Source organism: Pseudophryne corroboree, chromosome 1, assembly GCF_028390025.1.
Source record: "Pseudophryne corroboree isolate aPseCor3 chromosome 1, aPseCor3.hap2, whole genome shotgun sequence".
Classification (NCBI taxonomy): domain Eukaryota; kingdom Metazoa; phylum Chordata; class Amphibia; order Anura; family Myobatrachidae; genus Pseudophryne; species Pseudophryne corroboree.
In genome coordinates, this window is record NC_086444.1 from 597,891,231 (window position 1) to 597,912,632 (window position 21,402).

At 48.7% G+C, this 21,402-nt stretch overlaps 1 protein-coding gene across 3 annotated transcripts in view; it reads right to left on the bottom strand.

Moving 5' to 3' along the window:
• The window catches only part of PCSK4 (proprotein convertase subtilisin/kexin type 4), a 300,032-nt gene that overhangs the window by 109,495 nt on the left and 169,135 nt on the right, over window positions 1-21,402 (bottom strand). For all 3 annotated transcript variants that reach the window (XM_063914303.1, XM_063914302.1, XM_063914304.1), the window contains one exon: window positions 15,533-15,609. In XM_063914303.1, coding sequence (XP_063770373.1) covers window positions 15,533-15,609 — 77 coding nt within the window. The remainder of the gene's footprint in view (window positions 1-15,532; window positions 15,610-21,402) is intronic.

Genomic DNA, 21,402 nt, shown 5'->3' on the forward strand with positions numbered 1-21,402 from the left:
CCTCTCTTCGCCGGGCGGCTGTGCGCTGCGGGCAGCGGTTGCCCGCAGCGCACAGCGGCATGTAATGAGTCAGTTTGACTCATTACATGCTTGGGCCCCTGGACAGAGGCGGGCCCCAGTGCAGTGCACTGCCTGCACTGCCGGTAGTTCCGCCTCTGGACCGGGGGCAGATTGCGTCTCCAGACTCAGTACACAGCTGCGTCTCAGTACACTGCACACAGTACCCACACTAACTGATATGGCTCAATTTTAAGCGCAAATTTACCTTAGCCAGTATAAAAATAAGCGGGAACACCATGCACCATTGAAGGGGTGGAGCTTCACTATGAGCGGATCCAGCAGCTCACCAGCGCCATTTTCCCTCTGCAGTGGACACAGATGCTGACTGACAGGGACGCACAGCTCCTCCAGTGTGACTCCAGATTACCTCAGCGGTACCAGGGGGTCATAGCAAGGGGGGAGCGATTATTAGTGTACTAAGTCCCCAATCTGGGACCCTGCTAAGCTTGGCATTAGCAATAAGAGCGCTGTGTGCTGGCTCCAAACTCTGTGTCTCCCTGGAAGGGCTCTTTGTGCTTTTAACCTTTCTTGTATGTGTGTGCTGTCACACTTACAATGTGTCAGGCAAAGAGTAAGTTTCATGTACGGCAGAGTGTTCCTCTTCCAGACGGAGCTCACTACTATGTACTCAGTGTAGTGCTCCTTCTCAGGCTAGCAGGGCTGAACCAGCGTGGCTGGATTCCACTAAAGGAATGATTTCCAAAATATCTAATAAATTGTCCCGCCATGAGAAAGAAACGCAATACTTAAGACAGTCTGTGGATGAGATTATGAATAGAGACTCAGTCCCCAAACAAGCGTCTCAGTCCCCTGCCATTTGTCCACAAAAACGAACTCAGGCCCATATCCTGCAGTCTGACTCTGACGCTGAGGGGTCAGACATGGAGGAGGATTCAGAAGTTGGGGACGCTGCTCTGTCATAGGGAATAGAGACACTTATAGAAGCTATCAGAGATGTTCTGCAAATTCCTGACAAAGTGGCAGAGAAGTGTGAGGAATCTTATTTTAATGTAAAAAAGAAATCCTCAGTCACTTTTCCTGTGTTAAAAAAATTGAATACCCTGTTTGAAGAACCGTGGGTTAATCCTGATAAGAAATTTCAAATCCCTAAAAGGTTACTCTCATCTTTTCCTTTTCTTCCTGAGGATAGGAAAAAATGGGAAAGTCCACCTATAGTGGATGCATCAGTGTCCAGGTTGTCACGGACAATTGTATTACCTGTCCCTGGTGCAGCCTCCCTGAAAGACACGGCTGATCGTAAAATTGAGACTACACTCAAATCCTTGTATACGGCTGCTGGGGTGGCCCAGAGAACCACTACAGCATGTGCGTGGATTACTAAAGCCATTGCTAGATGGTCAGGTAACCTAATTGAGGGGTTGGATTCCTTATCTAGGGGAGAAATTGTTTTACTCCTGCAACATACACAGGACTCTGCGAACTTTATGGTGGAAGCCTTAAAAGAAGTGGGTTTGTTTAATGCACGCGCCACGGCTATGGCAGTGTCAGCACGCAGGGGCTTATGGTTACGCCAGTGGACTGCGGATGCGGACTCCAGGAAAGGCGTGGAAGGCCTACTATTCACAGGAGAGGCCTTATTTGGAGACGAACTAGACAAGTGGATCTCCAAAGCTACTGCGGGTAAGTCGACATATCTTCCTTCTGCAGCTCCCCCAACCAGGAAGACCTACTCAGTACCAACTCTGCAGTCCTTTCGGACTGCCAAGTTTAAGGGCAAAGCCAGAGGATCTTCTACAGCCAACAGAGGTGCTAGAGGTAAACCACGCAAACCAGCAACTGACGGTTCTCAGAAACAGCACTCCAGCTCTACTTCCTCAAAGCCTTCAGCATGATGGTGGGCCGCGATGCCTGGAAGACTGACAGGTGGGAGCCCGACTAAAATTTCAGTCACATCTGGATAACATCATGCCAAGATCCCTGGGTCATAGATCTTATTTCCCAGGGTTACAGGCTGGAGTTTCAGGAACTCCCACCTCACAGATTCTTCAAATCAGGCTTACCAGTTTCACAGGAGGCAAGTATAACCTCACAGGATACCATTCAAAAACTGGTACAAACGCAGGTCATTGTTCCAGGTCCACCTCATTTCTAAAACAAAGGATATTGGGGGTCATTCCGACCCGTTCACACGCTGCAATCTTTTGCAGCCGTGAGAACGGGTCAAAACTGCGCATGCGAGTGGGAAGATATGCGCAGGCGCGTCACTGCCTGGCGACGGCCGTCACTAGGCAGCGACGAGGGTAACAAAGAAAGCGATCGCAGCGGCGAATGCAAGAAGATTGACAGGAAGAGGCCGGCCGGGGGTGGCAACTCACCGTTTCCTGGGAGTGCCAAAGAAAACGCAGGCGTGTCCGGCCGAATGCGGGGAGGGATCCTGACATCAGCTCTAGGAATGATCGCTGCAGCGGGTAAGTCTTGAGCTGCGCAGAGACTGCACAAACTTTTTGCTTGTGCAGTCTCTGCACTGCGGATCGAAGCCCTGCAAAGCCCTAACCCCCTCCCCTGTAGGCAGTGACTACCTGATCGCAACAGTGCTAGAAGTAGCCTGCCCCCATTATTCCAACCCCCATCATTCCAACTTGTTTGTAGTACCGAAACCGGACGGTTCGGTAAGGCCGATTCTGGTACTTACGAGTGTTCAAATTCAAGATGAAGTCTCTGAGAGAAGTGATCTCAGGTCTGGAGGAGGGGGAATTCCTAGTGTCTCTGGATAGCAAGGATGCGTACCTTCACATTCTGATCTGGCCGCCTCACAAGGCTTATCTACGGTTTGCACTGCAGGACTGTCACTACTAGTTCTAGGCCCTACCTTTTGGTCTCTCCACGGCACCGAGGGTGTTCACCAAGGTGATAGCAGAGATGATGTTTCTCCTTCGCAAGCAGGGAGTGAACATAATTCCGTACCTGGATGATCTTCTGATAAAGGCTCCATCCAGGGAGAGTTGTTGGCCTCACCATCAAACTACTCCTGGATCACGGCTGGATTCTAAATCTTCCAAAATCTCACTTAGAGCCAACTCGGAGGGTCCCATTTCTGTGAATGATACTGGACACACAGTCGCAGAAAGTTTTTCTTCCGTTGGAAAAGGCATTGGTATTATAGTCGTCACCAAAGGCCAGGATCTTCCTTCTGTGGTGGCTACAGACTTCTCACCTGATCGAGGGCAGACAGTTCGGGATTGAAAATTGGATTCTGCTAACCATGGACGCAAGCCTTAGTGGTTGTGGAGCAGTCACCCAGGGGGTGCAGTTTCAAGGAAGATGGTCAAGTCAGGAAGTCGTCCTTCCATTCAACATTATGGAACTCAGGGCTATATACAACGCCCTTCGGAAGGCCTCATATTTTCTTCACAATCGGGCCATTCAGGTCCAGTCGGACAATATGACGGCAGTGACATACATAAACCGAAAGGGCAGACCGAAAAGCAGAACAGCAATGCCAGAGGTATCAAAAATTCTCCTCTGGGCAGAAAAACACGCTGCGTAGACAACTGGGAAGCAGACTTCCTCAGCAGACACGACCTGCACCCGGGGGAGTGGGGCCTTCACCCGGAGGTGTTCAGGTGCTTGACAAGTCTTACGGGGGTGTCCACAGATCGACATGATGGCCTCTCGTCTCAACAAGAAGGTCAGGCGGTATTGTTCCAGGTCGAGAGACCCACAGGCAGTGGCCATGGACGCTTTGACGATTCCTTGGGTGTACGTGTTTTCTCCACTTCCTCTGATCCCAAGAATTCTGAAAAGAATAAAAAGGGAAAAAGGTTCAAGCAATTCTCATTGCTCGGGACTGGCCAAGAAGGGACTGGTACGCGGACCTCCTGGAGATGCTCCTCGAAGATCCGTGGCCTCTACCTCTTTGCAAGGATCTTCTGCAACAGGGCCCATTCGTCTTTCAATACTTACCACGGCTACATTTGATGGCATGTAAGTTGAACGGCTGATTCTTCCCAGGAGAGGCATCACTGAAAAAGTCATCCCGACTATGATACAAGTCAGGAAGGGGGTAACTTCTAAACATTACCACCGTATTTGGAAGAAATACGTCTCTTGGTGTGAGAGCAGAAAATATTCTGTGGTCGATTTTCATCTGGGACATTTCCTGCTTTTTCTGCAGTCGGGTGTGGATGTGGGCCTACATCTGGGCTCCATAAAAGTCCAGATTTAGGCCTTGTCCATTTTCTGTCAGAAACAATTGGCTTCTCTTCCTGAGGTCCAGACGTTCTTGAAAGGTGTTCTGCACATCCAACCTCCTTTTGTGCCTCCTACGGCACCTCGGGATCTCAATTTGGTGCTGCAGTTCCTCCAATCGGACTGGTTTGAACTGATACAGGCGGTAGATGTTAAATATCTTACGTGGAAGACTGTCACACTATTGGCCTTGGCTTCAGCGAGACGTGTGTCGGAGCTAGGGGCGTTGTCTCACAAGAGCCCCTTCTTAATTTTCCATGAGGACAGAGCTGAACTCAGAACTCGTCAGCAATTACTTCCTAAGGTGGTGTCTGTGTTTCATATCAACCAACTTACTGTGGTTCCGGCTGTTACGGACACCTCTGCTACTTCAAAGTCTCTGGATGTTGTGAGGGCTTTGAAGGTGTACGTAAAGAGGACAGCTCGTCACATGAAATCCGACTCGCTGTTCGTTCTCTATGATCCCAATAAGATTGGGTGTCCTGCTTCAAATCAGTCCATAGCGCGCTGGACATAGTTGCCAATTCAGCTTATAACAAGCGGAATTGGGCTTCTTTTTTTTTCAAGTTGCTTTATTTTTTTGATGGTTGCTTGTTGCTCTTTTTTGGGCTTATTATTTCTTTTGCTGCTTGTTTTTGGGCTTTTTTTATTTATTTATTTTTATAGGTACAGATGGCACCGACCATCAGAAGTAGTCATTCATTCAACACAGATCCTCACAAATCACAAAGACATGCGTGCGAAGCTGTGAATGAATAGATGAATCTGGGGGGCTTCAATTGTGTCAAATGGCTGCATTTTTCTAAAACAATGGAAATAATTATAGTAAGCAAGTTCTTTTCTGCAAACTAAGGAGATTATTCAGAGTTGGTTGCAGATTTTGCTATTTTAGCAAAATTTGCAATCACCAAAATCACACAGGGCAAGGCCACCCAGCATGTGTGGTGCCTCCCTGTGATGCGATCACAATTCAAAAAGAAGTTGCCCCTGCCTATGCAGCATAACTGCATAAGCAGGGGCTCCGCCACCATGTTTCCAATCGCATGAAACAAAGGAGACATCATTGGCCGGCCCCGAAAACGGCCATGACACGCCTGCATTTCCCGTGACCCCCCCCCAATACCGTATTGCTGCCCCCGGACACCCGTCGCCTGTCAGTTATGATGCAATCGCATCATGATAGCATACGCAGATGGCTGAAAATCGGTTGTTTGCGATTATTTTTCCCCGTCTGTGTCATGGTCTGAGAAAGCCCCATAATGTCTACCACAGACTGGAGGGGATGCAGTTAACCCGGCTGTCGAGATCCCGGCATTCAGGATCCTGAAGTGAAATCCTGACAGACGGGAATGCCGTCAGCACTCGCCACAGGTTTTCCCAGTCATGGGTGTCCACAAGACCCACAGAGTGGGAATAAAACCTGTGGTGAGTGCAGCAAGCCACCGAGCCCGCAAGCGGACTCTTTGCTCTCTCATCGCTGCCGGTATTCTGGCTGCCGGGATTCCGCTATTAGTATATGGACAGCCAGCATCCAGTCTGCCGGGATATCATTATCATCCCGACTGGAGAACCAGATACCAGAAGAAAAAGTTCAAGAAACTGAAAGCTATCCACTTGAAGTTCCAGAACTCGTCTTCAGTCCATCCAGCAGCACCTGAGATAACACTGAGTAGTAGCCAGACATAGCACTTATAATTATATGTATTTTAATTAGAAAAACTAAAAACTAAAGTTGGACTTTTTGGGGGGCTTTTTTAGGAATGGTTTGGGCTTGTTTTGGGCTTATTTTTTAGTCATCAGTTGCTTGTTTTTCATTTCATAGTTGGCAACACTGGCGCTGGATCAGGCTCACTATCCAGTATGCTTATTCCACGGCAGGCTTGTCGATTTCGAAATCTGTTCAGGCCCACTAGACTAGGTCTGTGGGTTCTTCTTGGACAGCTGCCCAGGGTGTCTCGGCTTTACAGCTCTGCCGAGCAGCTACTTGGTCAGGTTCGAACACGTTTGCAAAGTTTTACAAGTTTGATACTTTGGCCTCTGACGACTTTCAGTTTGGTCAATCAGTTCTGTAGGAACCTCAGCACTCTCCCACCCGGTTTGGGAGCTTTGGTACTTCCCCATGGTACTAAATGGAACCCCAGTATCCTCTAGGACGTAAGAGAAAATAAGATTTTACTTACCGGTAAATCTATTTCTCGTAGTTCGTAGAGGATGCTGGGGACTCCGTAAGGACCATGGGGAGAGACGGGCTCCGCAGGAGACATGGGCACTTTAAGAAAGAATTTAGTTCCTGGTGTGCACTGGCTCCTTCCTCTCTGCCCCTCCTCCAGACCTCAGTTAGAGAACTGTGCCCAGAGGAGATGGACAGTACGAGGAAAGGATTTTTGTTAATCCAAGGGCAAGATTCATACCAGCCACACCGTATAACTTGTGATAACAATCCAGTAAACAGTATGACAATAACATAGCATCAGTTCACGCCCGATGCAACAATAACGTAACCCTTATTGAAGCAATAACTATATACAAGTCTTGCAGAAGAAGTCCGCACTTGGGACGGGCGCCCAGCATCCTCTACGGACTACGAGAAATAGATTTACCGGTAAGTAAAATCTTATTTTCTCTAACGTCCTAGAGGATGCTGGGGACTCCGTAAGGACCATGGGGATTATACCAAAGCTCCCAAACGGGCGGGAGAGTGCGGATGACTCTGCAGCACCGATTGAGGAAACATGAGGTCCTCCTCAGCCAGGGTATCAAACTTATAGAATTTTGCAAAGGTGTTTGTACCCGACCAAGTAGCAGCTCGACACAGCTGTAGTGCCGAGACCCCTCGGGCAGCCGCCCAAGAAGAGCCCACTTTCCTAGTGGAATGGGCCTTGATCGATTTAGGTAACGCCAATCCTGCCGTAGAATGCGCCTGCTGAATCGTGATACAGATCCAGCAAGCAAGAGTCTGCTTTGAAGCAGGGCCGCCAAGCTTGTTGGCTGCATACAGAACAAACAGTGCTTCTGTTTTTCGGACTCTAGCCGTCCTGGCTACATAAATTTTCAAAGCCCTGACCACATCAAGGGACTCGGAATCCTCTAAGTCCCGTGTAGCCACAGTCACCACAATAGGTTGGTTCATATGAAAGGATGAAACCACTTTTGGCAGGAACTGAGGACGTGTCCGCAATTCCGCTCTATCCATATGGAAAACCAGATAGGGGCTTTTATGTGATAAAGCCGCTAATTCCGACACTCGCCTAGCCGAAGCCAGGGCTAATAACATGACCACCTTCCAAGTGAGATATTTCAACTCCACCGTTTTCAGTGGTTCAAACCAGTGTGACTTTAGGAAGTCCAAGACCACATTAAGGTCCCAAGGCGCCACCGGAGGCACAAACGGAGGCTGAATATGCAGTACTCCCTTAACAAAAGTCTGAACTTCTGGGAGAGAAGCCAATTCTTTTTGAAAGAAAATGGATAGGGCCGAAATCTGGACCTTAATGGAGCCTAATTTAAGGCCCAAATCCACTCCAGTTTGTAGGAAGTGAAGGAAATGGCCCAGATGGAATTCTTCCGTAGGAGCATTCCTGGCCTCACACCAAGAAACATATCTTCGCCATATACGGTGATAATGTTTTGCTGTTACTTCCTTCCTAGCCTTTATCAGCGTAGGGATAACCTCAACCGGAATACCTTTTTCCGCTAGGATCCGGTGTTCAACCGCCATGCCGTCAAACGCAGCCGCGGTAAGTCTTGGAACAGACAGGGTCCCTGGTGCAACAGGTCCTGCCTTAGAGGAAGAGGCCACGGATCTTCCGTGAGCATTTCCTGCAGATCTGGATACCAGGTCCGTCGTGGCCAATCTGGAACAACGAGGATTGTTCTCACTCCTTTTCTTCTTACTATTATCAACACCTTGGGTATGAGAGGAAGAGGAGGAAATACATAGACGGACCAGGACACCCACGGTGTCACGAGGGCGTCTACCGCTACTGCCTGAGGGTCTCTGGACCTGGCGCAATACCTCTGTAGCTTTTTGTTGAGGCAGGACGCCATCATGTCTATCTGTGGCAGTTCCCACCGACTCACAATCTGTGCGAAGACTTCTGGATGAAGTCCCCACTCTCCCGGGTGTAGGTCGTGTCTGCTGAGGAAGTCTGCTTCCCAGTTGTCCACTCCCGGAATGAACACTGCTGACAGTGCGCTTACATGATTCTCCGCCCAGCGAAGAATCCTGGTAGCTTCCGCCATTGCCGCTCTGCTCCTTGTGCCGCCTTGGCGGTTTACATGAGCCACTGCGGTGATGTTGTCTGACTGGATCAGAACTGGTTGGTCGCGAAGTAAGGCCTCCGCTTGACGTAGGGCATTGTATATGGCCCTTAGTTCCATGATGTTGATGTGCAGACAAGTCTCTTGACTTGACCAAAGACCCTGGAAATTTCTTCCCTGCGTGACTGCTCCCCAACCTCGGAGGATTGCGTCCGTGGTCACCAGGATCCAATCCTGAATGCCGAATCTGCGGCCCTCGAGAAGGTGAGCACTCTGCAGCCACCACAGGAGCGACACCCTGGCCCTGGGGAACAGGGTGATCAACCGATGCATCTGTAGATGTGATCCGGACCACTTGTCCAACAGATCCCATTGTAAAGTCCTCGCATGGAACCTGCCAAAGGGAATGGCCTCGTATGAGGCCACCATCTTTCCCAGGACTCGAGTGCAATGATGCACGTACACCTGTCTTGATTTCAAAAGGTTCCTGACCAGAGTCATAAGTTCCTGGGCTTTTTCTATCGGAAGATAAACCCTTTTCTGGGTTGTGTCCAGAATCATGCCCAAGAAAGGCAGACGAGTCGTAGGAACCAACTGCGACTTTGGGATATTGAGAATCCAGCCGTGTTGTTGTAACACTTTCAGTGAAAGAGATACGCTGTTCAGAAACTGCTCTCTTGATCTCACTTTTATGAGGAGATCGTCCAAGTACGGGATAATTGTGACACCCTGCTTGCGCAGGAGCACCATCATTTCCGCCATTACCTTGGTGAAAATCCTCGGAGCCGTTGAGAGACCAAACGGCAACGTCTGAAATTGGTAATGACAGTCCTGTACCGCAAATCTTAGGTACGCCTGATGAGGTGGATAAATGGGGACATGAAGGTACGCATCCTTTATGTCCAGTGACACCATAAAATCCCCCCCATTCCAGGCTGGCGATGACCGCTCTTAGCGAGTCCATCCTGAACTTGAACCTCTTCAAGTAAAGGTTCAGAGATTTTAAATTCAATATGGGTCTGACCGAACCGTCCGGTTTGGGAACCACAAACATGGTCGAATAATAACCCCTTCCCTGTTGAAGGAGGGGAACCTCGACCACCACCTGCTGAAGATACAATTTTTGTATTGCATTTAACACTATCTCCCTCTCTAGGGGGGAAGACGGTAGGGCCGATTTGAAAAACCGGCGAGGAGGCACCTCTTCGAATTCCAGCTTGTAACCCTGAGACACAATTTCTATTGCCCAGGGATCCACCTGGGAGTGAACCCACATGTGGCTGAAATTCCGAAGACGCGCCCCCACTGGCCCCGACTCCGCCAGTGGAGACCCAGCGTCATGCGGTGGATTTTGCAGAGGCCGGGGAGGACTTCTGTTCCTGGGAACTAGCTGTATTGTGCAGCTTCTTTCCTCTGCCCCTCCCTCTGGCAAGAAAGGACGCACCTCGGACTTTCTTGTTTCTTTGTGAACGAAAGGACTGCATTTGATAATGCGGTGCTCTCTTAGGCTGTGAGGGAACATAAGGCAAAAAATTTGACTTTCCAGCCGTAGCTGTGGAAACCAGGTCCGAGAGACCTTCACCGAACAATTCCTCACCCCTGTAAGGTAAAACCTCCATATGTCGTTTTGAGTCGGCATCACCTGTCCATTGCCGAGTCCACAGGACACTTCTGGCAGAAATCGACATAGCGTTTATTCTAGAACCCAGCAGACTAATGTCTCTTTGAGCATCTCTCATATAAAGGACAGCGTCTTTAATATGCCCCAGGGTCAATAAAACAGTATCCCTATCTAGGGTATCAAACTCCTCTGATAAGGTATCAGTCCATGCCGCTACTGCACTACAGACCCAGGCCGACGCGATTGCCGGTCTGAGCAAGGTACCTGAATGTGTATAAATGGACTTCAGGGTACCCTCCTGTTTGCGATCAGCAGCATCCTTGAGGGTAGCCGTATCCTGGGACGGCAGGGCTACCTTTTTGGATAAGCGTGTTAAAGCTTTGTCCACCCTAGGGGAGGATTCCCATCGTAACCTGTCCGTTGGCGGGAAAGGATACGCCATAAGAATCCGTTTGGAAATCTGCAGTTTTTTTATCTGGAGATTCCCAAGCTTTTTCACATAACTCATTCAGTTCGTGTGAGGGGGGAAAAGTTACCTCAGGTTTCTTTCCCTTATACATATAAACCCTTGTATCAGGGACAGGGGTTTCCTCTGTGATGTGCAAAACCTCCTTAATTGCTATAATCATATATCGGAGTGATTTAGCCAACTTTGGCTGTAACTTTGCATCATCGTAATCGACACTGGAGTCAGAATCCATGTCGGTATCTGTGTCAACAATTTGGGATAGTGGGCGCTTATGAGACCCCGACGGTCCCTGCGACATAGGATCAGGCACGGGTTGAGACCCTGCCTGTCCCAATGCATCAGCCTTGTCTAATCTTTTATGCAGGGAATTTACATTATCATTTAAAACCTTCCACATATCCATCCAGGTGTCGGCGGAGACACCACATTCATTTGCTCCCGCTCCTCTCCCACATAGCCTTCCACATCAGACATGTCGACACAAGCGTACAGACACACCACACACACAGGGAATGTCCTTTCTGAAGGCAGTTCCCCCACGAGGCCCTTTGGAGAGACAGAGAGAGAGTATGCCAGCACACACCCCAGCGCTATATAACCCAGGAATAACACAGTAACTTAATGTTAACCCAGTAGCTGCTGTTTATAAACTTTTTTGCGCCTAATTATGTGCCCCCCTCTCTTTTCAACCCTCTTCTACCGTGTATCAGCAGGGGAGAGCCTGGGGAGCTTCCTCTCAGCGTGCTGTGGAGAAAAAATGGCGCTGGTGAGTGCTGAGGGAGAAGCCCTGCCCCCTCGGCGGCGGGCTTCTGTCCCGCTTAAATTTTATTTCTTTGGCGGGGGCTCCTACATATATACAGTGCCCAGCTGTATATGTGTTCATTTGCAAGAATGAGGTCCCAAATGCTGCCCAGGGCGCCCCCCCCCTGCGCCCTGCACCCTAACAGTGACCGGAGTATGTGTAGGTGTGTGGAGCAATGGCGCACAGCTGCAGTGCTGTGCGTTACCTCCAGTGAAGATCACAAAGTCTTCTGCCGCCTGTGAAGTCTTCTTGCTTCTCATACTCACCCGGCTTCAGTCTTCCGGCTCTGCGAGGGGGACGGCGGCGCGGCTCTGGGACGGACGGCGAGGGTGAGATCCTGCGTACCGATCCCTCTGGAGCTAATGGTGTCCAGTAGCCTAAGAAGCAGGACCTAGCTTCAGAGTGTAGGGCTGCTTCTCTCCCCTCAGTCCCACGATGCAGGGAGTCTGTTGCCAGCAGAGCTCCCTGAAAATAAAAAACCTAACAAAAAACTTTCTATCAGCAAACTCAGGAGAGCTCACTGAAAAGCACCCAGCTCCTCTGGGCACAGAATCAAACTGAGGTCTGGAGGAGGGGCAGAGAGGGAGGAGCCAGTGCACACCAGGAACTAAATTCTTTCTTAAAGTGCCCATGTCTCCTGCGGAGCCCGTCTCTCCCCATGGTCCTTATGGAGTCCCCAGCATCCTCTAGGACGTTAGAGAAAATAGGATTTTAATTACCTACCGGTAAATCCTCCAGGCTCTCTCTCTCACCTGCTTTCTGTGCAGGCTTCTCACAGGGCAGGGCAGCAAAAGAGAGGGAGAGCATAGCAGTGGGTGGGAGACAGAACAGGGAAGAGACAGCGGGAGAGCAGAGCAGGGAGGCAGAATAGGGAAGATAGACAGAGGGGGAGCACAACAGGGTGTGGAGGAAAAAACAGGGAAGAGACATCAGGAGAGCAGAGCGGGGACGAAGAATAGAGAAGGAGACAGTGGGAGAGCAGAGCGGGGGGGGGGGGGCAGAGGAACAGGGACAGCATAGCAGGGGCGGCAGTGCAGGTAAAAAGGAGTGAGGGGGGAGCAGGGAGAGCAGAGGCGGGATGGGGGGAAAACAGGGAAGCTGGAGAGCAGATGGGGGCAGAAGAGGGAGAGCAGGGCAGGACAGGGAGAGCAGGGGGGGCAAAAGAGGGAGAGCATATCAGCAGTGGAAGCAGAACAGGGAGAACAGAGCAAGGAGACAGAACTGGGAGAGTAGAGCGGGCGAGGGGGGGGGGGGGGGGCAGAACAAGGAGAGCAGAGCAGGGGGTGGAGCGGGGGAGGCAGTACAGGGAGAGTAGAGCGGGGATGAGGTAGAAAGGCAGAACAGGTAGAGCAGAGCAGGAAGGGGGGGGGGGCAGAGAAGGGGAGGCAGAGTGGGGTTGGCAACAGAAAAGGGGGAGAGGGGAGCAGGGGGCAGCAGAACAGAAAGCACAGAAAGCAGAGTGGGAACAGGGAGCGCATAGCAGAGCAGGCGGCAGGCCAGTTAGAGCAGAGCGGGGATAGGAAGTGCTTGGAACAGGGAGAGCAGAAGTGGGGGTGGAGCAGGACACACACATGTAGGGCAGGACACACAGGCACAGACATGTAGGGCAGGACACAAACACATGTAGGGCAGGACACACAGGCATAGCCATGTAGGGCAGGACACACAGGCATAGACATGTAGGGCAGGACACACAGGCATAGACATGTAGGGCAGGACACACACACACACACACACACACACACACACACACACACACATCTAGGGCAGGACACACACACACGTAGGGCAAGATATACAGAAACAGACATGTAGGGCAGGACACACACATGTAGGGCAGGGAACACAGGCACACACATATGATTACACTGTGAGCTGCCGATGGAACAACGTGTTGCACACATCACACTTACCACTGCAGAGTCCAATCACCACACGGCCGCTAAGCACAGTCTCCTTGTCTCAGGCAGTTGCCATCACTAATGCCCTGACGATGAAGAACAGCTGGCCACGAATGGTCTGCACTCCAGGACTTGGACACCAGCAGCTCCTGTCAAAGCGCTGATAGGTTGATGTCCTTAAGCAGCAGCAACATCACCTCGTCCCCCCTGGTGTCATAACCAAATAGGAACCTTCCCATGGCAGAGAAGACAGAGACTATGTAGATGAACACTGGTGTGACATACTGCTGGAACCGCCTGCGGCCCACCCGCTACAGGACCCCGCCAGGAGCTCCAGCTCCCTGGCTGTTGATGCTGAAACAGGAGTCAGCAGCGATCAGGCTGCTTTTCCCAGTGCTCTCCTCCTGCTTTCTCCTCCTCTTCTCCTCCATCAGGTTGCTCAGGCATCACAGATTGTACACAGCAATTTCGCACATAGGTGGGGAGGCAAGCGGAAGAGCAGCAAGGCAGCCCAGGGTGAGTTGCACAGTGGCTCAGAGTCACACGCCGGTGACCGCGGTGCCAGCTGTTGAGGCTGCTACGGTCACTAAGCCCACAGGGTAGATATGTGGTGCATTTTTGAATATGCCACTCAGTTTAATGATGTCACCAATTTTCTCACCTCCTCTGGCACCGCACGGATTAAACTTAATTAAAGTGTTGCCAGGGCTAACAATCACACAGTCTGCCACCCTTAACCCCATAATACACTCTAGCCCTCCTGTATCACACAAACAATCCTAATGCACCTCCAGATCACACAAGGATTTCGGTTAGTGAGCAGAATTCGCCCATATTTGTGAAGTCACTCTAGTACACCCATGCCCAGACTTATCAAGCCTCAGAGAGTGATAAACTGCACGGTGATAAAGTACCAACCAACCAGCTCCTAACTGTCATTATTCAAACACAACCTATAACATGGCAGTTAGGAGTTGATTGGTTGGTACTTTGTCACCATGCTATTTATAACTCTCCAAGGCTTGATAAATCTGGGCCCCAGTCTCTAGATGACATACACAACGAATAGAAACTCCCTATCTTCTATTATCCTAATGAGGTACATTTTACTACATTTAAAAAAACTAACTTTCCAAAAAAATTAACCCCTAAAGGCCCTAAACTGAAACAAGATCAATCTAACAAAACAAACCGCTAGTCTTAACTCATCCTCTACTCAGAGTTATGCCTGCCCAAAAATACAGCAAAAAGGGTGAAAAGTAGCAGTTTGACCAAACAAGAAGTAGAAGAAAAATGTTGGCATTTTCAATTTTAGATTATTCAAATTTTTATATATTTTTTGCCCTGAAATTTGGCATGTAGCACCGAGCAACGGTTATACGCATCTATGCCTAATTTCAGCTTGGTATGTCCAATAACTTTCAGTGGGTAACCCCTCAAACACCATGCTCCACTCTCAGAAAATCCCTATAGGAAAATTCTGTTTATTTGATTCAGTCTTAATATAAGGGCATACCCATACATACAGACAAACAAACACACGTGTACATCTCCACAGGCCAAGCTAATTCTCAGTATGTGTCCAATAAGGTAAATTCTTACTGAATGTACTCAAACGCATATTCTCCAACAGTATTGGCTCTAACTACTGCTCTTTGCAGTCTCCAGGCAAAATCTCTAGGAGACTGCAAAGATGCGTCTTTGTCTTTCTCTTCAACACAATACTGCTCACTGTGCGCAATTCCCAGGAAAAGACACTGTAGGGGAGGTCCAGTAGAAGGAGATAAACTAGCAGAATGGACTTTCAATTACAATAAAGGTAAAGCTCAACAGGTTTGATATGCTTGACCGGCGTTCGGGATGCCGGCGGTCAGAACACCCTGTTATACCTCCCCGGTTGCGATTAAAACTAACCGCCCCCTCCCCGCAGCCTAAACCTAATCCCTACCTTCCCGCAACCTAACCCTAAACATCCCCGGGGGTGCTTAAACCTAGCCCCCCCCCCCCCCTTTCCCCCTGGCGGGCTAACACTACAGTGGGGCACATACTATGATCGGGATGCCGGGTGTCGGATTCCTTGCATCGGTATCTTGGCTGATGTCAAGATTCAGACTGCCAGCATCCTGACCGCATCCCAACACAATTAATAAATACTGTATGATGCAAAATAAGGATTTCAGGGTCACATGAACATTTGCAAAAATGCTCACCGGTTCTCATTAGATGGATCGTATCGGGGCTGTGGATCAGGGTCATTATTATTGAAGTCATAGCTTGCCATAGGATCCTAAAGACATAATTAAACAGTAAGTACCACTTCATACGGTGTCATTTTACATAATCATGTGTTATACGACGAGAGAGAAAAAAATGCTTTGACTAGGAATTGGTTATTTTCTAGTGCAAGGAGATTCTGCAGGAGTGGATGACCACATTAGTACATCACATTTGCAAACATTTTATCATATCTTCGTTACCAAAAAATCTCAAAAGCAAGTCTGGCACATAGATAAAAATGTCATATATTAATTATTAATATATTAATATATTTCTCTTTGGAGTAATCCCTTGTTTAGTCTTTTCTATTAGAAAAACTAAAGGCCTCAGTGATATCAAAGATGTATTTGACCCGGATGGACATCTCCTGACCTTTCAAAAGTTACAAATGTACCCAACACTCCCTTAATGTTGATCTGTTACCCAGAGCTGGCCCTAGGCATAGGCAAACTAGGCAAATGCCTAGGGCATTTGGTATGCTTAGGGGCACCAGCAGCTTCTGCTGATTAAAATGATATGCGGCATGCCTATATTCTGTGGAAATCACTGTAATGTAGCATTTCGTATGCAGATACAGCCGCAGTCGTACGCAGACTATAGGCATGCTGCATATCATTTTAATCAGCAAAAGCTGCTTGCGCATCCTAGCCACATAGTAATGCAAATAAGATGCATTTTCATAAACAAAAGGCTCCCGACGTTAGCAGAGCTGCCAGCTGATTCATGCCAGGCACGTCCTGCAGAACTAGCGGCAGTGCTAGGGGGCACCAGTCAAAATCTTGCCTAGGGCATCATATTGGTTAGGGCCAGCTCTGCTGTTACCCTCTGGTCAGACAAGACCCTCCTCATTCCTGTACTCATTTAACTCCCTGTTACATTTTGTAGACTATAAAAAAAAAATTAGACATATATTTTCAGACCTTATTTCCAGAGAACCCGAACAATTGAGACCATCCTAGATTCAGCTTCGCGCAAAGACTTGCCTGACCTTAGGAACTTTACTAATTTGTTCACTCATACTACAAAAATGTTAAAAGCTCTCAGCTCTTCCAGGTTACAGGAGGCCCACTTAATATATTCACAGAGACTTTGGCTCGCCAGAACAGGGAAGGTACATGGTCGAAGGTCAAACAGGCAGTTGTCTGGCATTCATTGTATATGGTCATGGCTAAAGGTCAAACTGCCTGGCTAAAACTCAAACATCTTCGGAAATAATTTTGTACAGGTATTACCAGACAATGTCTAAAACATCACCAGTGATGTTTTTTAAAATACTACATTAAGTTAAAAGCTTACCACCAGCCACTCCTTTGTATTGTACCACTCAATGGACCTAATTCAGACCTGATCGTAGCAGCAACTTTGTTAGCAGATGGGAAAAACCACGTGCACTGCAGGAGGGGCTGATATAGCATGTGCAGAGAGAGAGTTAGATTTGGGTGGGTTATAATGTTTCTGTGCAGATTTCTAACTCTCTCTGCACATTATCTCCCCCCCCCCCCCCTGCAGTGCACATAAGGCCTCATTCAGAGTTGATCGCAGCAGCAAATTTGTTTGCAGTTGGGCAAATCTATGTGCACTGCAGGAAGGGGGGCGGGGGGGGGACACAGATATAACATGTGCAGAAAGAGTTAGATTTGGGTGGGGTGTGTTCAAACTGAAATCTAAATTGCAGTGTAAAAATAAAGCAGCCACTACTTACCCTGCACAGAAACAACACACCCCACCCAAATCTAACTTTTGAGTTAGTTATTGCTATAACTAACTCGACTAGCCATTTACTGATCCAGTGTAGGGAGAAAAGAAAGATAGAAAATGTGTGGGGGTCTCCTTACTATTCAACCAGCAATAGGGCTTTCTGCTCAGTTCTGCATAACCTAATATCAGGGAAAACTCAATGTGGCATCCCCCCTGGTTTAAAAGTAACCAGTCTTTGCCAGCTGAGGCTGGTGGAAACAAAGGCAGAAAACCAGGCTTAGTACAGGTTGCTCCAGGGCTGACTTAACCAGGGGAGCTGGGTACACAAAAATGCACTGGGCCCCTAGTGCCAGGGCTCTTTCCCATATAAAATGCCTGGTAAGTATGGGGTAATAGTGTAAAAATAAATGTCAAAAAATTGTCTTTGATGAATTACAATTACCAGCATCACTCATTTACCAAAATGGTGGCTGCCAGGGCTGGCACCATGGGCAGGTAGGTCCTGTAGTTTGCTAAAGCAAAATATAAAGACAGAGTAAAAATGCTAAATAGTATTTTAATTACCTACCGGTAAATCCTTTTCTCGTAGTCCGTAGAGGATACTGGGGTCCACATTAGTACCATGGGGTATATATGGGTCCATTAGGAGCCTTGGGCACTTTAAGAAATCAATAGTGTGCACTGGCTCCTCCCTCTATGCCCCTCCTACCAGACTCAATCTAGAAACTGTGCACGAGGAAACAGACATATCTTGAGAGAAGGATTCAGAAAAGGATAGTGGTGAGATTCGAACCAGCACACACAAACAAGAAGAAAACCATGTTAACACAACATGAACAAGAACAGCAACAGCAACAGCTGATCCCACAATAATACTTAACCAAGTGACCCTGCAAGAAACACGAAGCACTGAGCGGGCGCCCAGTATCCTCTACGGACTACGAGAAAAGCATTTACCGGTAGGTAATTAAAATCCTATTTTCTCTTACGTCCTAGAGGATACTGGAGTCCACGTTAGTACCATGGGGATGTACCAAAGCTCCCAAACCGGGTGGGAGAGTGCTGAGGTTCTTGCAGAACGGATTGACCAAACTGAAGGTCCTCAGAGGCCAAGGTATCGAACTTGTAGAACTTAGCAAACGTGTTCGAACCAGACCAAGTAGCTGCTCGGCAGAGCTTTAAAGCCAAGACTCCCCAGGCAGCTGCCCAAGAAGAACCCACCGACCTAGTCTAGTGGGCCTGAACAGATTTCGGAATCGGCAAGCCTGCCGTGGAATAAGCATTCTGGATAGTGAGCCTGATCCAGTGCGCAAAAGACTGCTCAAAAGCAGGACATCCAATTTTCTTGGGATCATAGAGCACAAACAGCGAGTCTGATTTTCTGTGACGTGCTGTTCGTTTGGCATAGATTCTCAAAGCCCTCACACAGTGCTGTCACTAAGCATTTTAGCGCTGTGCGCAAGAAACAGAATTGGCGCCCCCCCCCATGCAAGATAGGGGCAGTGTGCACAAAATATATAGGGGTGTGGGTTCATGGGGAAGAGGCGTGGCCACAAAATAATACCAATTCATACTATGGTACACAGTAGTCTCCATTATTCAAATTACGCCACCAGGTAGGGCCCCTTTTACACATTACGGCAGACAGTCCCCCTTTTTACACATTACGGCAGACAGCGTCCCCTTTTTACAAATTACAGCAGATAGCGTCACCCTTTTTACACATTACGGCAGACAGCATCCCCCTTTTTTCACATTACGGCAGACAGCGTGTCCCCTTTTTACACATTACGGCAGACAGCGTGTCCCCTTTTTACACATTACGGCAGACAGCGTGTCCCCTTTTTACACATTACGGCAGACAGCGTGTCCCCTTTTACACATTACGGCAGATGTGTCCCCTTTTTACACATTACGGCAGACAGCGTGTCCCCTTTTTACACATTACGGCAGACAGCGTCCCCTTTTTACACATTACGACAGACAGCGTCCCCCTTTTTACACATTATGGCAGCCAGTCCCCCTTTTTACATATTGCGGCAGACAGAAGAGAGAGAGAGACAGACAGAGACAGATAGATACTTACCATCTCTCCCCGCTGGCAGTCAGGCTCTTCGGTGCTGGCAGATCCCGGGCAGGGGAGAAGGAGGAGCAGGGAGGGGGACTGGAGCCGCAGCAGCACTATGTAATTGGTAGAGGCGCCGCTGCAGCAGTCCCCTCTCCTTCCGCATTGGCTGCCCGCCGCCGCTGTGAATGCTGGGATGAGGGAAGCGCATCCCAGCATTCACTGCAGCGTCGGGCAGCCAATGCGGAAAGAGAGGAGACTGCTGCAGCGGCGCCTCTACCAATTACATAGCGCTGCTGCGGAGGAGAAACATCATCTCTGCCATAACCTTGGTAAACACCCTTGGTGCCGTGGAGAGCCCAAAGGGCAGGGCCTGGAACTGGTAGTGACAGTCCTGTAACGAAAACCTTAGATAAGCCTGATGAGGCGGCCAAATCGGAATATGAAGGTACGCATCCTTGATGTCCAGAGACACCAGGAATTTCCCTTCCTCCAGACCTGAAATCACCGCTCTCAGAGACTCCATCTTGAACTTGAACACCCTTAAATATGGGTTTAGTGATTTGAGGTTTAAAATGAGTCTTACCGAACCATCCGGTTTCGGTACCACAAACAGGTTGAAATAGAAACCCTTGTTTTGTAGGTGAAGTGGAACTGGAACAATGACCTGAGTCTGTACCAGTTTTTGAATTGCTGCTTGTAAGGTCATACTTGCTTCGGGTGAAACTGGTAAGCCGGATTTGAAGAATCTGTTAGGTGGGAGTTCCTGAATCTCCAGTCTGTAGATCTGGACGACAAGATCTTTTACCTATGTGTCCAGGCATGAGGTGGTCCATACGTGACTGAAATTTCGTAATCAGGCTCCCACCTGCCTGTTGACCAGGCAGTAAGGTCCACAGTCATGCTGAAGGCTTTGCGGAAGCAGAACCGGAGGTCTGATCCTGTGAGACTGTATTTGCAGGTTTTCTGGGCTTACCTCTATTGCCCTTGAAGGCAGTAGAAGAGCTTTTGGCCTTACCTTTAAACTTTGCTATCCGGAAGGACTGCAACGTTGGTGCAGAATAGGATTCCCTAGCCGGGGGAGCTGCGGAAGGAAGATATGTAGACTTACCCGCCGTAGCCTTGGATATCCACGTATCCAGTTCATCTCCAAAAAGGGCTTCACCTGTGAAAGGTAGGCTTTCCACGCCTTTCCTGGAATCCGCATTCGCAGTCCACTGGCGTAGCCACAAGCCCCTACTTGCTGACACTGCCATAGCAGTAGTGCGTGCGTTGAGCAATCCATTCTCCTTTATGGCTTTCACCATAAAGTTAGTAGAATCCTGTATATGCTGTAGAAGTAAAATTATCTCCCGATTGGACAAGAAATCTAACCCGTCAATTAGATTACCAGACTATTTCGCAATGGCCCTAGTGATCCATGCACAAGCTATAGTGGGTCTTTGGGCCACCCCCGCCGCTGTGTACAGAGATTTGACAGTGGTCTCAATTTTGCGGTCTACAGCATCCTTCAACAAAGCTGCCCCAGGAACCGGTAAAACAATCTTACATGACAGCCTGGAAACTGACACGTCCACTATCGGCGGGTTTTCCCATTTTTTCCTGTCATCCTGAGGAAACGGGAAGGATGTAATCAACAGTTTTGGAATCTGAAACTTCCTGTCAGAATTAACTCATGTTGCTTCAAAAATGGAATTTAATTCCTTGGAAGCAGGAAAAGTAGCTGAGGATTTCTTTTTTACATTAAAAAAGGATTCCTCCTCGTCCTCTTGACACCTTCTCAGGAATATGCAAAACCTCTCTTATAGCTTCAATCAGGGCCTATATTCCCTGTGCTAAAGCTGCATCCCCACCAAGTCCACGTCCCTCTCCTCTGGGTCTGATACATCATCGGTATAAGCCTGCATGGTTTGGACCAGAGTACGCTTCTGTGGACAAATAGCAGGGGTCTGAGACGCCAGAACAACCACTGGATCTCTATTCATCAGGTCATCTACAGATTGCCTTAAGTATTGCGTCTCCTTCTCATTTTGGGATAAT